At 34.9% G+C, this 17,084-nt stretch overlaps 1 protein-coding gene across 1 annotated transcript in view; it reads right to left on the bottom strand.

Moving 5' to 3' along the window:
- Positions 1-1,895: 1,895 nt before the first annotated feature.
- LOC104908289 (protein NUCLEOLAR FACTOR 1) overlaps positions 1,896-17,084 on the bottom strand; it is a 30,397-nt gene continuing 15,208 nt past the window's right edge. Inside the window, 15 exon segments of the mRNA XM_048637912.2 lie at positions 1,896-2,163; positions 4,783-4,854; positions 5,018-5,080; positions 5,318-5,423; positions 6,597-6,691; positions 6,810-6,839; positions 8,465-8,536; positions 10,057-10,116; positions 10,266-10,312; positions 13,032-13,096; positions 13,261-13,349; positions 13,455-13,493; positions 13,596-13,655; positions 14,725-14,797; positions 16,765-16,943. Of these exon segments, the coding sequence (XP_048493869.2) occupies positions 2,089-2,163; positions 4,783-4,854; positions 5,018-5,080; positions 5,318-5,423; positions 6,597-6,691; positions 6,810-6,839; positions 8,465-8,536; positions 10,057-10,116; positions 10,266-10,312; positions 13,032-13,096; positions 13,261-13,349; positions 13,455-13,493; positions 13,596-13,655; positions 14,725-14,797; positions 16,765-16,943 (1,125 nt within the window). The 3' untranslated portion in view covers positions 1,896-2,088.

The following is a 17,084-nucleotide window of genomic DNA, read 5'->3' as shown; positions in this document are numbered from 1 at the left end:
CAATAATTCTTATTACTTTATATCTTTTCTTTACAAGTTTTGTAAAAGAGGGTTTTTATACTTTTTAAAAATAATTTATCTATAAATAAATGAATATCTATACAAATATATTAAAAGGCGTGCATAAACAAGAAATTTTGCTACGTGGCGCTCTTCCTGTGGAGTTTTAGTTCATGTAATCCATGACAATTAAAAAATTTAGAAATTGCGTAGTATAGAGTTTGATCCCAAGACCTCAAGTACATATACTAAAGTCTTAACCACTAGGCTAACTTGTATTTAGTGTTATTATCATAGAATATTATATTAATAAATGAAATTTTTTCTTACCCCGTACATAGCCCGGGCCTATAACTAGTTTGTTGTTTAAAAGTAGTTTAGAAAGTTAATTGATCCTTCAGGAGCTATTAAAAGAGGCATTCTAATTTTAATATAAAAGTAGATCTAGTCATCAAATGAATTAAACTAGTGACTGAAAGAAATTAACTTAGTCACTATTAGACTAATTCTCTTTTGAATATTAGGCTTACCATTGCCAAATTTTAATTTAAAAGTAGGCGGTCTCTTACAAGACAAACCATAGAAGAATTGTTTTATAAAAGATACATAAGACAAAGTCATAAAGGGCATCCGTACTCCTTAATTAAAACAAACATGGAGATATTATGTGTTGATTATTGAGAGTTTTTTTCTAAGGAGATTATTAAGAGTTTAATCAAGTTAAAATTAAGAAATAAAATACCCTTTACTGCGCTTGGATGACCTTTTTGATCTATTAAAACATTCTTTAATATTGTCATGAGAGAACTATTATAGGACTGTTGCTCCTCTTTTCTGCTCCTTTTTGCATCTACTACAAGAAATTGTGGCATAGTGCATCATAGGGTTTTCCAATATATTACAAATGTTGAATATAAATGTTTCAAACAAGAGGTTAAAGATTCAAGCCTTAACCCCTCTATTTCCCCACACATCCGCAACTGACTAGTATTTCATCTTTTTTTTTTAGTGCAACAATTGAGTTTACACACTTGCCAATACCTAAATTTATTTATTAATATTTTAATTAATTTTTAGTAAAAATTATAAAAAATAATATTCTGAAAATATATATCAAGACGAATCTAACAAACCTCATATGACAATATTTTTCCACACGTAAAAATAACAATGGACAATGAAAAATTATAGGTGAACAGTATAAAAATTACATTGTTGCAATAGAAAAAAAAAGAATGAGCAAGATGAAATCATAACCGAGTTTCATAAAAATTACATTGTTGTAATACTTGTTGGTAATGCGAATTGGGATGGTACTTGTGTCTTTGTCGATAACGCTCTAGAGTGGGGAGTGTTAACGAGCGAAACCGAGACCAAGTTTAAGGTTGCTCGACTCATTATAATTTTACTCGAACTCGAGCCGAGTTTCATGCTTTTTCGAATTAAAATTTTCTAGTTCCATTTAGCTTAAAACTGAACTTGAGTTTAAAAAAAACTATATTACATATATTCTATAAATAGGTTTATACTACTTAATTTGAGTTTTTTCACAAATATTATGCAACATTTAAATATAAATTTTTATTTAATTTCTATAATATGAAAAATAATATAACTAAAATATATTTCGAACTTGCTCACGAACTTTTCAAATCGAACTTTGCTATGTGCGGCTCAAGAAAATTTCGAGCCAAGCTCAAATAGTCTGAGAGCCATCTAGGTTCATTAACACCCTTACTCTAGAGTTTGCATATTACTAAAATATGGTCATGAACTTGGGTAGATTTCTTGTTTCAAAATATTCTAGTTGCTCTTGTACAAGGAACGGAGTGAACTTGATTCTCCTACGCACAAAATTCCACTGTTCCATCCCACACTCTTTAAACATGGGGGAATGAATGGACAAAAATGATTTGTACTCAAAATTTCTTTTACATGCCTGCTGTCTGTATTCTAAATGCAATTCAGAACATCTTCTGTGATTACAAGGGTATCACTCTCCGATAAATAAATAAAATCTAGTGCACCTAAAGTATATATTCTCTACATCCAGTACACAACAGCTATAGAACAAGTAGCTACAACCTCTCATTTGAAGATAAAAAGGCTCTTTTCTGATGATGCCATCCTCTTTGCTGCAGCACTTCCAACAACTCTCTCAAGCTAAGAAGAAATCACATAACATCATTTTATCAATATGCAGCAGAGTGAAAAAAAAATAGAACAGCTACAATTTCAAATTCATCAACAAGATATTGGGTCTTACCCTTACTAATTCCACCTGCCCATTTTTAAAATAATTAATTACTTCAAATCTCCCACCTAATGAGTCCTACTCACCATAATTTCTTCCTGCATTTCTTACATGAAGAACAAAAGGGGTTGAGATAGTAGTATACACTCCCTCCATTTCACAGAATAGTCATACTTTGTACGTTGGCATTATTCATGTTCACCATTTTGATCATCATTTGTGCTATATGATGAGGAAAAATGCCAATGTTAAAGATAATACTTCCTCCGTCACAAAAAAGGCAATAATTTCCATTTTGGACGTGACACAAAAAAACGCAACAATTGAGAACTTTCCATTTTAGGTATTTTTTTTGCCAGAATTACAAAAATGTCATTACTTAATCACATAACAATCTAATTAGAACATCCCAAATTATTATTATAGTTTAACCACAAATCAATTAAAGTTAATAATTTCCACCCTAATTTAACATCAACAACCTCACCAAAATTGCCAACCCAATTTCCACCACCACAACCAACCACTTCACCGCCAACCACCACAACCATCCAATCGCGTCCGAATCCACCCAAAATTGAAGCCAGATAAATCGTGGGGTGAACTTCTAGGTAGAAATGAATGGTGGTGTTGACAAATTTCATGGGGTTTTGAAATTCGGGCTTTCAAATTCTATGTTGTTGAACGTGGTGTCGGTGGAGGGGGGGGGGGGGGGGGGGGGGTTAGTGGGGGATATTGTGTGGTGCTAATTCTCTAAGTCCTCACTTTTCTATTTTAGTTGCTGAAGCTTGGGGGCTAAGGGAAGGCATTAAAAGTGCTTTTGCTCTTGGTATTACAAATTTGGTAATTGAAGGGGATAATCTGAGTGTTATCCAGGCTACTAAAAGGATTTGGATAATTCCTTGTGCTATTCACTCGCTTCTTTTGGATGCAGGGGAAGATCTAAAGGGGTTCGATGACGTGCGTATCAATCATGGGTTTAGGGAAGGTAACATGGGAGCGGATTGGATGGGCCATCCGGGCATTCTTCTTCGAACCTTACGTATTGGTTTGAATCTCCGGATACTGCTTTTTCTTTGATCATCCGAAAGGATGCTTTAGGGTAGCCCCTCTCTGGATCCTCCCTAGTTTTTTCTTTTCCTTAAAAAAAAATACATACATAATTTGAATATCGATGTTCAAAGTTTTACATTGATAAGCATAACTACTTTTTTGACACAGAGGGGGTACATAATCATAAGTTAAGTGTTGAGCAGCACCACACAGGCACACACACACATGTATGTGTGTGTACATATACTGCCTTCGTTACTAATTGTAGTTTTAGAAGGCAATGTGAAAGCAAACCTAGACAAATCCAATGAGAACACTATCTCACTTGTTTTGAACTTCTCTCTCAGTTTTTGGATTTTCTATCTGTCTCTCATACATTTTGAACTTTACTCTTTACTTTTGATGCTTCTCACTTTCGATACTTCTCTCTTCCTTCTAGTTGTCCATATAGAGTTATATTATCTCCATGATCAACAACATTTAGAAAAATTCCAACGGGAAACTAAAGGATTTGTCACGAAGCCATCACAATAGAAAAATCGGTATCTATATGCTATGCCTCGAGAAAATATTTCGCTCATAAATTCAAGCTCACAGCCTTACATACACTATATGTTTCTGAAAATTCTACACCCTTTTATTTTATAATTTTTACATATATCTTTGAAAATTATGAACACATTTAGAGCTCGCTTGGCTCACTATTTTTAGGCTTCAAGAAATGGAATCAATTACCGATTCCCTTTCTTCATGTTTGGTTCAACCCATCACCAATCCATTCCATTACTTGGTAGTTGGTGGTAATGGACTCGCCCAATTTGTTACCTCCCCCTCCCCTCAAGTAACAAAATCCATTAATTGGTGGTCATGGTTACCATTCCATTTTCATTTCATGACTTGAACCAAACACCCAATAACTATAACCATTTTTATTACCATTCCCTTCTTTTATTTGTTTCCATTCCATATCTTGAACCAAACGACACCTTACAAGTTTCACTCTTTTGTTCTTAATAGAAGTCTTTTAAATTTAAATATTACGACACAAATAATACTTTGTGTTTCACAAGAAACTCAAACACTTTCCTCTCAGTACATTATATAATTTTAGGACTCCGTTTTTTGTGTGTGGTTTCTCTGTCCATCACATCGGCGAAAAACTAAAAAGTTCAAAAAGTTCATTTACTTAAGTTGTGTAGTTTTCCAATCGATACTTAGAGCTCACTAGTATAATGTTTTGGCATTTTGAAATTAACAGTAATACTTGAAATGTTAGTCAAGTAAACAGATAATGTGGAACAGAGGGAGTATGATTTAACAATATGCAAATGGCTGAACACGTTCATACAACAGGTGTAAGCATTTCCATCACCATACCTACCATCATATCTACGAAGCATAAAAAGTTGAATGAAGCACACAAGTAATATCAGAATGCCCATAATTTTGACTACAAGGAGGCGCAAGATGTTTACCCGTAGCTGGTCAAAGCACGAGAAGAGTACTGTACAGGTCATGTTCTGAGATCCTTCAAGCATATTCAGAACCTGAAAGACATATCAGATAAACAATATGAGGGAGGTTTCTTTTGTCTTGTTTTGGCTGGGGAAAGGTGATTCCGTAAGACAGACAAAGAACGATATATCAAAAAAATATAACCCGAACAAAAACAAAAGAAAGAAACCTCAAATCTATTGAAGATATACTGACCTCAGGGTAAAATTCCTTCCTCTCTGGAAGAGAATAAATAATTAGATTCTGGATCCCGCGGATCTACATGACAGGTTCAAAACAGAAATGAGTATATAAAAAGATCAAGCATACTGTTCTAAAAGAAACCTTGCTTGACATCAAATAGAAAAGAATATGCGTAAAACTGCTAAGATCCTTTGTCCCTCTCCTTATCATGTTTTCTGGCACCAAGTTGAGCAGGTGGCAGGTATCTTTCTAATATTGCCTTCTGCAGATCTGGTATTGCACTAATTAATTCCCTCAACAAATGGAAGTTACCTTGTAACGATGGTAAAAATGGGATCTCTCAGTGTAGAGCATGATCTTTCGCTGTCCCTTGATGAACCAATTTCTCGCACGAGAAATATCTGCTGGCTTTGTATACCTAACCACCACACGAGATATTGTTTATAAAACTATCAACGCATATATAGATCATGTCTTCAATTAGAAAGACTCTGATATGGGCACAAAAGAAAATTCCAAAAATGGACCATTTGGTTGAGCACTTGAGCTTTATAACATCTGGATTTGGGTAGTTCTACAGAGTTAAAATGTTAATTGATCTTGGTTGCACAAATTTCTTGTTTCATTGCTTTTTGATTTGTTATTTGGGCTGATGATTACTTGAGCAAAAAGTCTTGAGTTACACCAAAATTGCTAAAAATGGTCAAACTCTGAAATTGGATTCTTTTGCAGATTTGTATGCAGGTGAAAATTATTCCTTCACAGCTGGAATTTTACGACCATGGGGACCAGAAAAAATAATGACATGATTAAAATAGTCTAAGTTGTTTTTCCAATTGAAGCAAAAGATTCTAATATATTTGATCTAGTTCCATGTGATACTAGTGCCTACACGGAAAACAAAGAGTAACAAAAAGGGTTCACAATACACCTTTGACTGTTATTAATTTATTGTACTCCAAAAAGTACCCCTGGTTCAGAACTTCGTTGTTAGTCCAAGTTCGACCAAGGAACAATTGATTCAAGGACGAATCAAAATTCAAAAAGGGAAAAATAATACGGAAGAAACGAAGAATTCACAACTTAATTATTTGGTTGAGCTTTATGATATTTGGGTTTAGATAAGTTTACAACCTAAAACTATAAACGGTTAGCTTATGCCATTTAATCTATATAATAGCTCATGTGCCAGTAGAATCAGTGGAGCATTAATTTTCAGAATAGAACACGGTTACGTGTCATTCAATACTTTCTGAATTTAATATTGTTAAGCTTTTAGCTCACAACACTTGATTAGGAATTTGTTTCTTTTACGATTTATGTTTTCCAAATAACCTTATATAAAAGGGTCATTGCATTTTTTTTTTTTTTTTTGAGTAGAGATTATGAAAATTGATGAGCTTTGTGCTGTCTTACAGTTTTGTTGAAACAAAATTTGTTGTGATATATGTTCATCTTGTTCATTGAGATTGATAAGAAATTGTCAATTCATGCTAGACTTGGGATCTATCCCTTATATTCTACAATTGGTCTACCCAAATCCATATCAGAATCGACATCTGAAGGCAGAAGTATGACAGAGAAAACTTACTCGCCTAGCAGACAGAAAGATGCATTTTGGGATTTCAAGAAATTCCGGATGCGGACAAATTCGAAATAGGAACTTATAAATAGCATGATTCCACCCTGCAAAACAATTTTAACGAAAGGATGTAGGTAATTTCATCATCGTCAATTGGTGCAATTACATGTACAGATGTTTACAGACAATTTACCAGATCTAGTCCAAAGCAGATCATTATACCTGGATAGAATCCTTTATCTTCGGAAATACCTGCAAGAAGAAGATCAAGCTCGTATTATAAAATATGCGCATTAAAGAGACTGCGAGCTTCTTTGACAAAAGCACAAAGAAAATTGATGCCTGAAAATTTTACCCATCCTCCTCGAAGTTCTTTTCCAATGCTAGACGCCCTCATACATCAAATTTCAATGAAAGCTATACTGCTCAATAGAACACTTCTAGCAGAACATAACAGATTCCAGAGCTAGGATTTCATTATGAAAATTTAAAATCTCTAATGGCCTAAAGGCAATTATAACAGAAACCTTAATTTGATAACAATATACGAGGTCTTTCTGACTGATATGAAAAAGAGCAATTCATAGAAGTTACTGTGCATGTTTATACACCAAAAAGAGCACACAAAACGAGAGGACAGATTAAAATCTTAGTCGCATTGTTTTCAAATTCCAAACATATTCCAAATACACATTTAAATCAGACAAACAACCACCACCCTGACAAGGAAACAAAAAGTTCTTAACATCATGTGTCTCTTCTTTGGTCCACCATTATCCAAACGAATTGAGTGAACCCAGCTCCTCTACAATTCTTTTCATGACTGGAGAGTCCAGTTGATTTCCTTATATGTGAGCATGTGGCTCCCCACTTATTAAAGGCTGGGTATCTTGGAAACAGAAAATGACATTAGTGATACACTCTCCATAATTCTGGACCACCTTTATCCATGCCTACACCTCTAGTCTTACACCCTAAACTAAATCAATTATCTTCATATCATTAGTGATACACTCTCCATTCAATATCAAAATTTACAAATACACAGCGCATCATAAAATTTGTTCTCTCACCCTCTCCAGTAGCTATTTGCAGTTCATATCATTAGTGGTGCACTTCTCACTCCATCACAATTGACATAAATCTGGTGCATCCAAAAGTTAAAACTCTCATCCTGTGAAACATACAAGTTGTTCCTACAAACGAGTGATAGCTCATAAGCTAAGGTGAAGGAGAAAACAGAGTAAATTTTAACTGTTTTTAAGTCGAATTTTACTTGCAATTTAACATGTTTGGCTGGGGATCACTGTCACATTTTTGTGTTGGTCTTAGGATAGTAGTATAAATGGTCAAGACTCAAGGGAGTGTAAGGTGATGGACTGGTGGTGCTTGGCTGGGTGGTGGGTGGTGGGTGTTGTCGCCTGTTACTCATGAATATAGGGAAAAAAAAAATTAACATATTTGGTTGGGGATTACTGTCACATTTTTGTGTTAGTCTTAGAATAGTAGTTTAAATGGTCAAGGGAGTGTAAAAGAGGTGGTAGCGCTTGGTTGGGGGGTGTTGTTATCACCTTTACTCATGAATATAAAAAAAAAAAATGATTCCAAGGTATGAATTCAATGAGAACCCCATATTTTGGAACTTAAGGTAGGTCCCAGAAAAATTTGAACCGAACATTAAGTATGAGTTTGGTTTGATTCCAAACTCATACCTGATTCCAAAAATGTGTGAGCCAAACTCCCCCTTAATGGAGAAATAACCTATCCCTTACACCCTGATTTCCTACTTATAAATCACTGTGTTTTTTTTCAGATAAGCATGCCTCAGAAATATGCATAGCAGATCATGAAGATTACAGAATATGAAATATTCAAACCTTTTTGATAAAGTAATCCAAACGAGCACTGTCATCTTCAGCTATGGAATCAGAATCAAAGCGCTCATAAACCTACAAGATAAGCATGAAAATTGTCAAGGCACCTAATAGATATGTAAGCAAGTAGGCTGATGTATATACTAGAATACCAGTCATGTGCAAACCATCTAGCACCCCTACTGCGGAAAAAGGCAAGCCATTGATGCATACACGAGTAATACAAGTTATGATTATAAATTCATGTAGGTGTCACCAAAAATATATTTCATTTACTAGTCTATCTTAAACTCTTGAGCCACCTCCAGGTCAAGGAGGCTTTATAATGACCAACTAACTATATAAATGAGGCAATTTGCCAAGAATGATGTCTGCTAAGCCCAATGATATCATTTCAAACAAAATACAAAAGACACTGACGTATCTAACAGATTGAAGTATACTCGTCTTCCTTGAACACTGACTTTAAAAAGGAGCGATGTGCACCGAGGCACAAAGCGCAGGAACGTGCAAGGCGACAGCACGCGCATCCCGTAGGCAAGACGCACCTTTGGTGCCAAAAAACCTTTAAAATCAATTATTAACATATTCATACTCAAAACAACATATATTTATAACATTAAAGATGCATAAAAGAAATATTAATTGTAAATTATATTTTCCACAAAAAATGTAAATTATTATTTCAAAAAATATGGTCAGAGGAAAAGTAACTTTGGTCATCACCCAGCAGAGGGCCTCACCACCCCACAATACAGTCAGTCTTCAATATAGACAAAGAAGCTTACAAACAGAAAAGCAAAAAGAACCTCAAAAAAATAACATAAATGAGGCTTTTTACTTCCAACCTTTTCATGTGAAAGTGAACTGCTCAGTGAGGACCACAAGAAAAAGAAGAAGAGAAAAGTGATAAAGATAAGGGCAGACACCAGATTGAAGAGGAAGAACACAAGAGAAGAGAGTAGATCAAAGCCTGCTGCGAAACCTTCAGCGGCGACGGCTACCGGAGGAATTAGGGTTTCACCTAATTGGGACTTTTTGGTTAAGATTCAAATTGAGGCAATTTTATGCAATTAAATGAGGGATCCTGGTCGAATTTATAACTTAACGCCTGGGTGAGTTTCAATTTACATGAAATTTGAATTTTTTTTTTTTCTAGTTCTGAACTCAAATCTCCTCATCTCTCTTCGCGTTTCCACAGTAAGCGAAAAATGCTGGAATTCAAGTTGTGACAGGGTTGTAAAAGACCTTCAAAGTCCAAGGATCCCACAGCCAAAGACAACCTGATTTGAAATAACATTACAAAGAAATGTGGAAAGTTGTAAAAGCCGCATGTGGAAATGACAGGCAATATTGCTTTAGTATCTATAGCTTGTTAAATAATAAAAAATCACCAAATCACTCTGAAATCTGAAAACTCCTAGCATTGGTGCCACCAAACAAAACAGACCACAACTTAAGAATCTACGACAGAAGAATGCCTCACAAGAAATTAAGAAACATCTCAAGTTCTTTAAAATTCACAGAAAAATCTCAAACCACTTCACAATAGCAGAAAGACGAGATCCCGAAGCTTCTATGTTAGAGAAACACACCTGTCTCACTTCCAGTATAACTTTGGGTAACACACCTTTGTGTTCACAAGACAATCTCAGCTGCAGAAGGAGGAAGCGTCACATCAAATCAGGTGCGCTTAAAAAACAGTCACTCATTTCATTCTGATTACAAGGAAGCTTTATGCAACAGAGCATGACATCCATGTTACTTGAGATATTAAGCTAAATTATGAGGAATAAGACCCTACCTTCCCTTGAAAGTTGAGACAATGGCGATTGAACAAAGCATTTATGTCTGCAAAATAGCGTGAAAATTAAGATTACCATCACATGATTTGATAAATGATCAGACATCACATGCACAAAGACTATCATGTGTGCATTTTTTTGACAAGAAAAACATCAGTATATGGGAAAAAAGAACAGCTCAGAGGATCACTAGTTCCATGCACCTAAGGGAAATAATTCTTGTAACTTGGTGTGGTAATGATCCCTGAAGAATCAATCCACAGCTTCTTATATGGTAGCTTCCTTTATAGAAGCTCTAGTGGATGAGGTGGATTCCTAATGACTGAGAAAAAGAAGCAATATGTACTTGTAAAACTTATTGTTCTGTTACCTAAAGGCCATATTATATAGGATTATTTTTACTTATTCCCTGAAGACTCAATCCACAGCTTCTTATATGGTGGCCTCCTTTATAGAAGCTCTACTGGATGATGTGGGTTCCTAATGACTGCGAAAAAGGAGCAATGTATACCTGTAAAACTTATTGTTCTGTTACCTAAAGGCCATCCATAATCGAATATTTGTTACCACGTTAGTTACAGTAATCCATTCTTATTACCATTACTATAGATATTCATGTATAACCTTAGACTCATATGTTGATAACTACAAATGCTAGAACTTGTTAATATAGTTGTTTACAAAGATCTTGTAATTAAAAGACGTAGAGGATATTTTTGAGGTAGGCCATGACTGCTTTTCTTCTTCCAGATATACGTTAAGATAGGCAAAGGAGTAAAATGTTACCCCTACTTGGATTATTAATGACAAAGCAAACTCTAAGAAGTAATCATCTTTGTTTAAATAAGGTGAATGCAAGTTAGTCCTTGAACGTTCTGGGGACAATTGTAAACATCTGGAACAAGTCAAGGATAAGAAACAAGTTCTTGAATGGAATATCTTCAGAAGTTTTAAAGTTGGAACTAAAGATCATAAATAGTTTGAGAGCTGGAACTTTAAGCAACATCAGAAGAAGTATCACTATCGTTCCTGAGTTGACCGAAGCATTCTTGCTGTTCCTAAGTTGGAAAACCAAGAATAAAGATGAAAGTTCATGAGTACGGACTCAACATGAAAATTCAGCTGAATCAATGAAAGTCATGTGTCATTTTATTTCTTCTAAGGGACCTGGAACATGAATTTGATGGAAGTCGGAACAGAAGGAACATGGAACCTGGTGTGCATGAGGAACTAGGCGTCAATTACCATCCTAGAGTCATTAACTATTATGTAACTATATTTTAGGAGATAAATTTTTCAATTGATAAACAGTTATCTTTTGTACATGTATCAGATTAGGAAGTTTATTCTAATTATATTCCATGTAATCTAAAAGGTCTTTTAGAATAGGAAATCAAACATGGAATCCTAGGAAATAAATTTGCATGTTTATATGTTGACTGTCAAGAGTGGAAGTTGCAATGGAATATGGAGTTTCTTGCTAGATTTTAGAAGGCATAACTGGTCGTAGTCTTTGTTAGTGGAACAGTTTACTCTTAAAGGAAGTCTACAAATATTGAAAGTCTCATTTACATCAAACCATCTGACTGAACTGATATTAGAGCTCAAGGTGATGTCCTAAGTTCCACAATCTAGTCAGTTCATAAGTTCATCAATTCCATAATCATTGGGTAAAGGTTTGAGGAGACTTTTACTTGGAGTTGTGGCTTGGAATTGATCCCTCGTGGTCGAGGATTATACTCCCTTGTTGGCCCTAAGAAGGTTTTCCTCCCAGAAGCTTTCTTGCATTGTTTGAATTACCTGTTCGTCTTAGTCTATGCCAGAAGTAATTACCATGTTCCAAAAGCACTTCAACCCCCCCACCCCCAACCCCCTTGTAGTTTGCTCATCTGAAACAACATATAATTGGCTTAATTTTTGTACTCACATTTGTGCTAAAAGCCAAGATCCTGTTCCTATAGAATACCTTAATGACTTCAAAGTCTTAACATTTCAAACAGCGAGGGAACTAAAACATCATGTTAGATATCTCTATTTATCTATACCAACATAAGATCTTTACTTATCTCATTTCTAAGAAAACCTCTCACCATGACACCTTATGCCATAACTACAGCTCACACCACAATCCAAGCCTTTCACCATGAAGCAACTACACTCTAGTCATCTAATGTTAGACACCTCAACATCCTTTCCCTCCAACTCACTTAAAAATCTTATTTCCAACTTTTACACACCTTCTTTAGCCCCACATAACTTACATCACCCCCTTTATAAAATTTTACCTCCTCGATAAGCAAATACACTTATATCTCATGTCAAAGATGAAAGCTCATTATATCTTGACATAGAAAATTCGCTCATGTTTGAAATTCACAGTCTCCACTAAAATTATCTAAATGAAAGAAAGCGCTTCCATAGACAAGGTTCCAATTCAAATTTCATAAGATGTAAAGACAAATCCAGCAATGAATGACAAGATAAATCCTGATAAACAAAAGGCATAAAACTTCAGATTATAATCTTTAATTGTACAACATTCATCAACAAGAATGAAACATCTTCAAATCAATCAAATAAAGCTTCAAAACCTTCAATTCCAGCTTTATCCCTTCCCTACCCTCTTACAAGTAATGCATAGAATCTAAAAAAGGATGAGTTCACTAATCTTACTAGTGTTAAACACAATAATTCTAAATATTAAGATAATAAGTCTGATGCAAGTAGCTTCTAGAGTAGACTTGGATAGCTAAAGAAAACATTACCTGGATTAATATAAGAGCTTAATATAATTGTTTGTCGGTAAAACTGTGCCCGTGCATCCAAATACCTAAACAAGCAAGGCAAACCCAATTGCATAATCAAATACTTGCACAACATGTATATACTGCATAAATCATACTGAAGCAATAACTTCATACAATATTCCCACTCATTAAGCTCTATGACAAAAAAAAAATTGAGAAATGAACAAGTCAATGATTGAGAGGTCACCATTGTCTGATACGCATGATGTCACCTCCATGTTGCTTATGAGGCAAGAGATTAAGATGTTCGATAACTGTATTCGCGAAGGACCAGTTCTGCGTATATTAATGAGTGTAAAGAGAGAGAACAAATAATACTAATGTCCGGAACGTGGTTATAGCTAACAAAATCACCCAACACTGCCTAACAGAGGGACATACCTGCATAGAGATTATGTCTGCGTGATCTACAACTAGAATCTGCAGGTGGAAGCAGAAAAAACAATAGTACTCCTCGTGTCGACAGGATAAAAAAATTTAAGAGGTAGAGTCAGTGTACAGAGAATAATTATGAAAAATCACCTCTATTGAGGAGAGATAGTCAACATCTTTTTCCTTGTTTGCCTCGGCTTCCCCAATTTTCTGAGAAAAAAAGATTTTAGTCTTTGATTCATTACATCATTAACAAGACATACAGTATCTTAAAGTACAAAAGAGTAAATATAAAACACAAGGTAACCGTTAAATGTCGACCAACGATAAGAATAGTTAAAAGGATGAGACCCTTCAAGTCGTACAATCAAATAATTAACTTTGACAACCTTCAGATATTGTTAACAGCATCATAGAGGAAATCAAAAAACTCTAAAGAGGTTTAAAGGACTCACATAGAAAGCAAATATGGAGAAGATAAAGTAAAAAGGAATAAGTAATATAACATATTAGAAAGACATTACTAACTAGAAGTAAAAGAAAAGAACTAATGGTGATGATCATAATAAGATACTTTACTGGGGGTTCCAATACAAAAAGGTATTGCTAGTACTCACAATAGAAGTAAAGCTTGTTTAGCACTAACTTCCAAAGAAGAGTTGGGGTGTGACACGGTGAAAACACTGCACATGTCAATAGTGTCAGTGAAAATAAACTAACTTTTAGGTGGCTCGAGGTAGTATTTTAAAATTTATCTTAAGCACACTCTGAAACATTCTTATTCCATTGTTTGGTAGTTCACTTGTTCTTTATGTTAGTTTGCATATTAATCACTAATGATAAAGCTACTTCTGTCAATCAGCTAGCCGCTAACATCCAACCACTACACCATGTAAGTATGGTAGCACAATATGCATCATCATCAACAACTTTACGCCAAAGTCTCCATAAAAAGCTACTGCTGCTTAACTAGGGGATAGTGATGGTCCTGCATAAAGTGATAGACAGACAGCATAGGTGTGTCCGGACATGGGACTATGGGAGAATAAAAAGGCACACCGCTGTTATATTAGTTATACTAAGCGAATAGTAGCCAAAATACCCTGTAATAACATCAGGAGTGTCTCCGTTGGACCTTTATATCAAACGCCAATAACTATCTCCAATATTCAACAAATAAGAAGCACAAACAAGTTACTGGCCACTTTGATTCAGCCCACTACTTTCAGAAGCACAAATAGGACTAGTACAGTAGTGAAACTAAGACAAATATGCTTACAGTAATCAAGCCAAGAGGTGATGCCACGATCATATCTGATGAATAGAAGTCATTATACAACCTTACACTCTTCCTGGCAAAGCAAAAGCAAAATTACAAATTACAAAACTGAATCAAACGTGACACACATGCAAAAGAAAAAAAAAATCAAAACTTGTAGAACACCCTGTTTGAAGTTCTTAAAACGGAGATCACAAACTTTTTTATTATACTAAAAAGATCCATATTCATTTTCTGTCCTACTTCATATTTCAAAGATAGTCTTGTTGTTGTCTTGTTGAGCTCCATCTCCTAAACTTCTTTTAGCTCTCATTTCTTCATCCATTAAATTCCCTTCAAAGCCCAAAACATTGCAAGCCCACAACGGCAGATGAGAGAAATAGATTATGTCTTTATGCTTCCACAGCACATGCCAAAAGAATTTGATAATTTAGGTGATAACTTTAACCTCCTTTCATAGAGCACGTTTACTTGTTTTAATTCAATTATTTTTAGCTCTTGAGTTGGTTTACAGAGCACACTCATGCTTCTAGGGCAGCACTTTCATTCTCCTTTCTTGGAATGTACTCCCTCTATTTTTATATAATTGTTCCACCTTTCTTGGAATGTACTCCCTCTATATTTATATAATAATTCCACTTTGACTTTTGCGCTTGCCCATGCAAAACGTTGACCGTTAATATCTTTATTTATCAAATAGTAACAATTATGAAAAGGTGACCATATGAAAATATACATTCAGATCAACCCACCAACATCTTACATTTTACATATTAGCAAAAAGATAAGGTCAAAGTGGGTTATATATAGGCAAAAGACAAAGTAGAACAGATATAAAACGGAGGGAGTTTGTCTTCTTTTTTTCATTTCAATTAATCCTTAGATTCTGAATTGGATTACAGAGAGTCTCTATGGTTTTAGTTGCAGCACTTTGTTCCTCAAGTTCGGTAGTGGCAGAAATCGTGAATTTTAAAAAAAATCCAAGCCACTAGAAGCCACTTTACACATTCATGTAGTAGCAATTATATATATAAATATATACTCACTATGTTCTCTATAGATAGTCATACTTTCCATTTAAGTCCATTCCCAAATAATCATCCTACTTTCACTTTAGTCCCTAATTGGTTTTGTTCCCTTCTCACACTACTATACCCCACTTGTTGGACCCATATCATTTTACACTCTCTCACAACCACATTCTCTTTCCTATTTAGATAAACAAAAAGAACTCACTTTCACACTCTCACTCCTCTCTTAGATACTATTGCTACAGTAAACAGAAAGATATTTAGAGAATGGAGGGAGTATAATGTCCTACACTCTTACTAAGTATGGATATACTTGCATAATATGTATACTACTCCAACCCATCTCCTTTTGTTCTTCTCAAAGAATGTGGAAAGAAAATCAGAGTATTATCTAACAATTAAGTCAAAAATCTGCTTTTGAAAACTGGGACGTTTCCAACAAGGGCACATAGGATCCATGACATCTATGGGCTTTCAGACTTTGTTTCATCATTTTTTGAAGTGAACATGTGCATATTCCAGGCATGACAGAACCAAGGCTTTCTTTGTCAAAGATGCTACCTATTGCAAGTTTCATCAACCAACATCCACACTTTTGCACAATAAATCAAACACTTGAGACATTAATCCAGGAACAACAGCATGTCACGGAGACAAGACTTTCAACTCTCTTGCAATAAGAGGGAGAAAATTTTGGCTGCAATAAAAAAAAATGCCACCTTATATTTATTGAGTGGGCACTGCAGTCCACTATACAATAGTGTACAAAGACTCTAGCTTTTGACTTTTGCACATACCCAATATAAGTTATCAAAAGAGTACTTAGATCAGATATGTGCACGAGTCAAAGTTAAATCTTTTACAACTTCCAAGCACTGTTTCAGAGATTTGTGATTACTCTGAAGTCTGAACACTGCATGTGCTTTTGTAATTTTTGCAGCTGAAATTCAGAAAATGAAACTTGCAGATGCTTTAATAGATCCAAGACAAGTAAACATGATAATAATACCTTGTAAACTTTATCCCAACCATAAAATGATCATTATAACCAGCACCAAAAAGTGCCTGATGGTCGGAAGGTTTTGAAGGCCTCTTGAGCTTCAAGTCCTTGGCATCAACATCATCCTCATCTTCTTCGAAGTCAATTCCAAACTCCTTGTCAAACCGATCCATATATTCCACATTGACCTAAAAATAAATGAAAATCAATCAGTCCACACAAATAAATAGAAAGACTTAGATTTTGTCTCAAAATATGTATACTGAGTGAAAACGTTCCCCTACTTAACCATACATCTACCTGAATTCATCAATATGACAAATCGATCC

This window comes from Beta vulgaris, chromosome 5, assembly GCF_026745355.1.
Source record: "Beta vulgaris subsp. vulgaris cultivar EL10 chromosome 5, EL10.2, whole genome shotgun sequence".
Lineage (NCBI taxonomy): Eukaryota > Viridiplantae > Streptophyta > Magnoliopsida > Caryophyllales > Amaranthaceae > Beta > Beta vulgaris.
The sequence above is the reverse complement of the archived record's forward strand: the minus strand, read 5'-3'. Positions and strand labels throughout refer to the sequence as shown.